This window comes from Danio aesculapii, chromosome 5, assembly GCF_903798145.1.
Source record: "Danio aesculapii chromosome 5, fDanAes4.1, whole genome shotgun sequence".
Classification (NCBI taxonomy): domain Eukaryota; kingdom Metazoa; phylum Chordata; class Actinopteri; order Cypriniformes; family Danionidae; genus Danio; species Danio aesculapii.
Window position 1 is genome coordinate 60,278,560 of NC_079439.1, and position 8,613 is coordinate 60,287,172.

Sequence of the window (8,613 nt, forward strand, 5' to 3'; positions counted from 1 at the left end):
AATAAAACGTAATATAGAAATATATCTAAATTGCTATATATATATATATATATATATATATATATATATATATATATATATATATATATATATATATATATATATATATATATATATATAAACCAACAAACAGCTTTATATATATAAACATATATATATATTAGGGCTGCACAATACTGGAAAAATCAAACATTGCGTTATTTTTTATTTTGCGATATATATTGCGATATAATTTCACCACGTGACATAATATCTCTATTTGGAAAGAATTGTTAATGTTATATCAACTGGGATGATTCTGCAGTGGGAGTGCATCTCCATAAAATCTAATAAAACAATCCCCCAACACATTTTTGCTGTGGTCTGTGCTATATGCAGTACATTTCTGTATTTGCATGTGTTGTGAGTATTTTCATGCATAACAATCTGTAAATACAGTGAAGAAAAAGATACAGTTGAAAGAGTGTTTTATCATTTCCCGAGTCTTACAGTATTCAAGTACAGTAACTGAATGATAAAAATAATTCAATAAAATGAGTCATAGTTAAGGTCACAAATGTTACAATTTCTTATACCTGAATGCTTTTAAAATCATTATACAATCAAAAACACATGCAAATGATAAATTATAGTACAAACTCAACATTGCATATCCAGCGATGTGACTATTGCGAATGATCACATTGCGATATCGATGCTGAAATGATATACTGTGCAGCCCTAATATATATATATATATATATATATATATATATATATATATATATATATATATATATATATATATATATATATATATATATATATATGTATATATATATTATTGAAGCATATCTAAAGCTTCTACCATTTAACAAAAAGCTGTTTGTTGGTTTATTCTACTACTTTTCATCAGTATTTTAATCTGTCATCATTTACTCAGTATAATCAAAACCTATTTGAGTTTCTCTCTTCTGTTGAACACAAAATAGGTTATTTTAAACAAATCAAGTTGATGGTACTCATCAACAGTATTTTTTCCCACTGTAGAAATCAATGGGTACCATCAACCAACATTTTTCAAAATAGCTTCTAATAACAGAGACGAAAACTCATTACAGTTTATTTACATCAGGGAGATCAAATGGTGAGGTCATTTAAAATTTTGGGTGGCCAGTGTTTCTCAACCACGTTCCTGGAGGACAACCAGCTCTACACATTTTGCATGTCTCCTTAACCAAACACACCAGATTAAGATTATCAGCTCATTAGCAGAGACTGAAAGACCTGTAATGAGTGACAGACAAAGGAGACATCCAAAACATGCAGTGTTGGTTGTGGTTCTCCAGGAACGTGGTTGAGAAACACTGAACTAGGCCTATCAGTTTAATGATAGATGCTGTTATTTACCTATAGTGGTTTCCCCACAATAGTTCTAAGCCAATGAACCATTTTTATTGTTATTTAGCACAATTTTTTCAGATTTCAGGTTATGAACAATTATTTCATCAACTTCAGTCTGGAATTTTGAGGTGATCTTTGATGCTGACCCTCAAAGATCACATTACAAATACAGCACAAACATGCAGGTATGATGTTTTTATCAATGCCGAATGTCAAATTGGTCATTGTCTTCTATGATGCAGTACATAATTGAAAGCATATGGTCAACTGATAATGCTGAATGAAGCATAACATGGCAGATGGCACATCTTAAATTGAAAATACACTCGAAAAAGAAAATTCTACCATCATTTACTCATCTTTTACTTGATTAAAACTTTGAGTTTCTTCTGTTGAACATGAAATAAGACATTTAGAAAAATGCTGGTTGCTGTCATCCATTGACTTCCATAGTAGGAAAAAAACTATTTTTAATCTAAAAATATCTTCTATCTAAGGTTTAAAACCAAATGGGAGAGTAAATGACAAGGCGTTTTGTGTGTGCATGTGTGTGTGTGTGTGTGAACTATCCCTTTAAGTCAGTCTTGGTAAAAGGTTGAGTATAAAAGCACACACATTTGTGCATTTTCATTGTATCCAGGTTAATTTAGTAGTGATAAAATACACTTCATGAATTGAGTATACGAGGTGATACCAATATTATTTACTGTGAAATAAGAGGCTGCTATATGTTTAATGCCCAGCTGTCTTTGAATGTTAAACTTGAGTGGGAGGGAAAGATTGAGCATTAGAAAAAAATATGTTAGTTTATCACCAGTTTATTCACTTCAAAACTATTCACATGGCATATTTAACTACACGCACACGACATACCATAGGTTTAGCTCCACATCCTTTCTGTGAACCAGAGTGAGACCTTTTTTACATATGATGTGGGAATTTGTGGAGGCGCAAAAACTTTGGGATTCTGTGCTGCACATTTAATTTAAAGTTTCAAAAATTTGTTTCCCCAAAGATCCTGTATTGTTATTGTTGAATGATAACTCTCAATTTCCCTTAAATGCAAAGGTCTGTAAATTTTGGTTAGCTGCTTCAACTGCTACAAAGAGATGTTGGTACAGAGCTGGAAACTATGGCAAGCCGTTTTGACTTTTATTCATTCTCAGGATATGTATTCTTGATATCAACAATTTAAGTATTGATATCAAAAAAGGTAATTGTTGATATCAATATTAAATTTCAACTAGTAACAATTTTAATTCTTAATATCAGCAATGATGTCACCATTCGCAGAAATACAATTGTTGATATCAATAATTTGGATTCTTAATATCAACAATTTAATTCTTGATATCAAGAATTTATATCCTGTTATGAGACAAAACGACTATTCTGGCAAGTCATTTTTACTTTTATTGCTTAACCGGATAAGAATTTTTCATGTCAAGAATTAAATTGTTGATAACAACTTGTTAATATCCAGAATGCGAATTCTTAATATCAGGAATTGCATTTCCACTTGTAACAATGTTAATCCCGGATATCAACAATTCAGTTTCAGTAGTTAAAATGTTCATTCTTGATATCAGAAACTGAATTTCAACAAGTAAGAATTATAGTTCTTGATATCTGTAATTGTATTTTCACTAGTTAAATGTCACAATAGACTGCCATTCAAATGTAATTGTTGATATCAAGAATTGATTTCTTACTAGTTAAAAATTCTATTTTACATATCAGAAATACAATTCTTACTTGTAAAAGCTTTTATTTTTGATATCAGTTGTCATATGGATACTAGTGCAAATGTCTATTCTTGATATCAACAATTGAATTGTTACTAGTAAAAATGTCAATTCCTGATATCAAGAACTTAATTTCACTGGTTGAAATGTTAATTCTTGATATGTGCAATTATATTTCAACATGTTACATTTGTTATTTCTGATATCTAAAAATGTATTTCTGATATCAACAATTAGGGAAGTAATTTATGATATCTAAAATTACTAATTTCACTAGTAACAATTACATTCATGATATCAGAAATTAACATTTTCACTAGTGACAAACCAATTGTTTAACCAATTGAACATCTTTACTACTTGAAAAGTATTTCTTGATATCAACAATTTAATTCCTCATATCAAGAATTAAATTATTGATATCAACAATTAAATTTTTCATATTAACAATTAAATTATTGATATCAAGAATTGCATTTTAACTAAGAAATCAACTCTTGATATCAAAAATGTAATTGTTGATATCATAAAGGTAATTGTTGATATCAACAATTAAATTTATGATAACAACAATTACCTTTTTGATATCAAGAGCTGAATTGTTGATATCAAAAATTAAATTGTTGATATCAAGAATACACATCCTGAGAATGAATAAAAGTCAAAACGGCTTGCCATAGGAAACCTCCTCATGAGCTCTCTGTTAAGCACTGGTTGCATTCACTATCGTTTCTGTGTGGAGTTTGCATGTTCTCCCTGCGTTTGCGTGGGTTTCCTCCGGGTGCTCGGTTTCCCCCCACAGTCCAAAGACATGCGGTACAGGTGAATTGGGTAGGCTAAATTGTTCATAGTGTATGTATGTGTGCAAATGAGTGTGCATGGGTTTCCCAGTGATGTTTTGCGGCTGGAAGGGCGACCCCAGATTAATAAAGGGACTAAGCCAAAAAGAAAACAAATGAATGAATGAATGAATGCATTCACTATTGGAACTGTCAACAGCATGAATCAACCATCCTAAACTGGACATTTTGACTGTGAAAAATCTATCATCAAACATCAAAATAAAAAAAAACTTAGACAGTCAACCCTCATATGATACTATGAAAGTCAAATTTTATGTGATTTATTTACTTGCTTGGTGTAAACTACAGTTATCCTGAGTTTCCTGATGTGCATATAATTGGGTGGGATGGGGGTATAAGGGGTGATTGCTGTTAAAAGTATTTTTCTATCTGATTGTAAAACTTGTATATTTTCTTTTTTGGAAATAAAAACTGAATTACTAAAAAAAAAAAAATAAATAAAATCAAAACGATAGTTTTAATCATTGGTCGTCTAGAAATAAACATAACTTTTACACTCGCAGTAAAGCCAGGATACAATACAAACTGCCCAGTGTGAACAATGGCACTAATGTGTGCATAAACAAGGAAATGGCTTTGTTGCTATACCAAACTTCTTTCATTCTTTTCATGAATGAATAACTGCAAGGATTTTAATTCAACGTCTTTAAATAGATTGTAAAACATTCGTGACCTTAAGATCAGCCTCAACGATAGGGGCGTTGCAGTTCGCGGTACAAAGGTAGCTTTTTTCACAGGAACACCTGCAGCACTCCGGTTACAGAAGAACAAGGAAATGGAAAATGAGCAAATGATCAACACAAGGCTAACTGTGTGCTGACGACAACCTCTGCCATGGGGAGCCATGTAACCAAAACACTGGACAAGTAAGTATATCCATATGTCTTCAACTCCTGTAAACGTACCGAGAACAGTTTACGGAATATTTAAGCTATTTTCGACCGGGTCTGTGATTGTTTGACGTCAGTAGGATCTTGATGTGGAGGAAATATATTTATTACTGTTACTAATTGGTGTTCTGCCCAAAATAACTTTCGAGTAGGATTTTTGGGAGGAAACATGATCCTCTGTGTTTGTTCATATTTGATATCGTAAGTTTACATGCGTAAATGTTGTCAAACGCGTTTTAAACTAGAGAAAAGACGAACCAGCATTTATGTGCCATGAGGCTTTATTTTCATATGCTTTTTGAGACAGAAAACTATATATTTAGCTTGCTTTTAAAAAGAGCGCTTATTACAGAAATAATATCTTTCGAAACAAAACCCATTGCAAATTGAGTGAAATAAACTCACTTTAATTGTAATTACAATTACATTAATATTCTTCTATAAACTGTAAAACCCAATAAGTTAAGATAACTCCTGTCATTTGAGGAAACCGATTGCAACAAACCATTTAAGTTCAAAAACTAATCCTAATGAGTACTGTGAACCTAATCCATTTAAGTAAACGAAGCAATTTGAGCACAGTGAAACCCAATAAATTAAGAGAACTGAAGCCAACAGTACTGTAAAACCTAATAAGTTAAGGCAACTCAAACCGTTTAAGGAAACCGATTGCTAAAACCATCTGAGTTTAAAAAAAATATCTGAGTACTGTGAACTTACTCCATTTAAGTTTAAGTAATGAGGTATTTAATTAACTCATTACCTTTAACACTAAATTCAAAACTCTTTACAAATGAGTTGAATTAACGTTCAATAAATCTTGAGTTTGTTAACGTTGACTGTTGGGTTTTACAGTGTAGGTTACATTAATATAAATTCCAGTCAGCTAGGATTTTAACTGTTTTTAAGTGTTTTAACCAATTCAATAAAAAAAATTGCACACATGTTTACAATTATATGTTCATAATTATGTTTTCTCTACTTAATGTAATTAAACTATTTATGGTAAACAAAAATACTGTAAAATCAGTTTTTTATTTGAAGCTTAAAATTTGTTGTACTTGAAATACTTGTACTTGATTCAATTCAGTGCATTTAAGTAACACACTATCCAGATAAAATAAAATAAATGTGCTTTAGTGCAGTTGAAGTCAGAATTATTAGCCCCCTGTTTATTTTTTCACCCAGTTTCTGTTTAACAGAGATTTTTTTTCAATATTTCTAAACATAATAGTTTCAATAACTCATTTCTAAAAACTGATTTATTTTATCTTTGCCATGGTGACAGTAAATAATATTTGACTAGATATTTTTTTAAGACACTTCTATACAGCTTAAAGTGACATTTAAAGGAGGCTTAACTAGGTTAATTAGATTAACTAGGCAAGTTAGGGTTATTAGGCAAGTTATTGTATAACGATGGTTTGTTCTGTAGACACAAAATTTTGAGCTTAAAATGTTTTTTTTTTTAATTAAATACTGATTTTATTTTAGCCAAAATAAAACAAACAAGAGTTTCTCTTGAAGAAAAAATATTATTAGATATACTGTGAAAATATCCTTGCTCTGTTAAACATCATTTGGGGAATATTTTAAAAAGAAAACAAAAATCAAGGGGGGGGGGGGGGGGGGGGGGGGGGGGGTTCAACTGTATAGTAGTCCAATCAATAAAAAAATTATACAAATTTATACTATACAAAGCTGTACTTGTACATTTTTAAGAGCTTGTGCATTTTTAAGGAATATTTTTATCAACTTGTCATTTAGGGAAACAAAAAACAAACCCACACTAAAATGTGAGTATGTTTTTTTTCCTTAGATGGGGAATAAATCCAAGAAAACTTTCACAGAAACGGGCAAAAGGAAAAGGTAAGAAATCAAACAAACGTTTATGACATTAGATAATAGATAAAAGAATTCATTGATTATCACAACAGTGTTCGTTATTTGATTATCCAACTCTTGTGATGTTACGATTTAACAATGTACGTCTTTTATAGCAGCTCCACCTTCAGTTCCTTCCCATCAGGTGTGTTAATTGAACAGGACACTACAACATTTCACTTTTATTCAAACATGTGTAAATATTTTTGTGACAGCATCTTCTTTCCCAAAGCAGGCCCATGTTGACATCCATGTATATGACTGCGTGACATCTGAACCACAGTATGCCCAGGTCAATAAAAAACGAAAACCAAACGAGGATGGTTTACATTATGCAGACGTTCAAGTCCTGCAGTCTGAAAATGTGGCCGGCAGAGAAAACAGACAGATTTCAAGTGTTCAAAACACACAGTATGCAACTATAGACTTTACAACTCCTGCAAAAACACAGACATCAGCAGAACCTGCAGATTTATTCATCCCACCTGGAGAACTACCGAGACCAAGGATGTCCCAGAAGAAGAACGTCCATTCAAAGCGAGCATGATGGCATTTTTAAAAATGTTTTTAAATGAAAATACTCTTTTATATTGTGCCCTTGAGAAAATAAATGTGTGATTTATATTTTGTATGTCATGTTTAAAAAGTTTACTGTCTTTTAACAAAAAAAAGTGCTATAAAGAAGTTTGTTTTGATTTCATTTGTACTATTGTTCTTTTACTAAATCAAATTTTGAAGTATTTTTGTCCTTTGGTATATATTTACTGTATAGTGGTTCATTAATAGAAAATAATTATAACATTATTTGCAGTGTTTGTCTGGTTTAATGCTGTTGATAAATTTTCCAGCTAAAGTCTATTTTAACTACACTGTAAAACCCAGCAGTCAACTTTATCCAAAGAAATGAGTGTAGTTAACTCAAAATTAACTGAAAGTTAATTTTACTCATTTGAAAAGAGTTTTGAACTCAGTGTTAAAGGTAATGAGTTAATTAAATACCTCATTACTTCAACTTAAATAAAGCAAGTTCACAGTACTCGTATAGATTAGATTTTAAACTCAAATGGTTTTGCAATCGGTTTTCTCAAACGGTTTGAGTTACCTTAACTTACTGGGTTTTACAGTGCAGCCTTCTTACAGTGATTGGATGTAGTTGTATGAGAGTTCACATAAAAATGTTAATTTGGTCATCATTTACTCATCATCATCCACTTGTTTCCAACCTTTATGAATATTTTCTTCTGTTAAACACAAATAATATACATAATATAAAATAAGTACATTCATAGTATTTTTCCTGATATCAAACACTTGAAATACTTAAAAATGTAATTATGATCCCATTTAAGATGGGAATTATCAGTCTGTTTTGACTCCAACTGTCTTCTTTTAATGGTTGTGTTCAGTGTTTGGATGTTTTGAATTATTAGTTGTCTAAAATGCTGCTGTATAGTCTACTATATTTCAGGTTGTTTGTACACAAGTGTTTAAAGTACTTGAAAATTAAACTTTAAATTACAAGTATAAATTGAACATTTTATGGAGCGTCCAGTTGAAGTCAGAATTATTAGCCCCCCTTTAATTTTTTTTTCTTTTTTAAACATTTCCTAAATGATGTTTGATTCCTAAAGGAAATTTTCACTGTATGTCTGATAATATTTTTTCTTCTGGAGAAAGGCTTATTTGTTTTATTTCGACTAGAATAAAATCAGTTTTTATTTTTTTTAAAACATTTTTAAGTCAAAATTATTAGCCCTTTTAAGCTATAACTTATTACTCAAATCTACTTTCAAATCTGAATCGTTTCACCTGGACAATTAGAAGAGGAGTATAGTCACATTAATTATG

At 30.8% G+C, this 8,613-nt stretch overlaps 1 protein-coding gene across 4 annotated transcripts; it reads left to right on the plus strand.

Moving 5' to 3' along the window:
• The first annotated feature begins 4,728 nt into the window (after positions 1–4,728).
• Positions 4,729–7,569, plus strand: zgc:193711 (uncharacterized protein LOC569781 homolog). 4 transcript variants are annotated; one of them, XM_056457064.1, is made up of 4 exons: positions 4,729–4,857; positions 6,701–6,750; positions 6,882–6,910; positions 6,998–7,569. In XM_056457064.1, exons 1-4 carry the CDS (start codon positions 4,826–4,828, stop codon positions 7,310–7,312), a joined length of 426 nt encoding a protein of 141 aa, XP_056313039.1. In that variant the 5' UTR covers positions 4,729–4,825; the 3' UTR covers positions 7,313–7,569. The 4 variants fall into 4 exon arrangements, with proteins under 4 accessions (XP_056313039.1, XP_056313040.1, XP_056313041.1 ...); XM_056457065.1 differs by having other exon boundaries at positions 7,001–7,569; XM_056457066.1 differs by having other exon boundaries at positions 6,885–6,910.
• Positions 7,570–8,613: the final 1,044 nt, after the last annotated feature.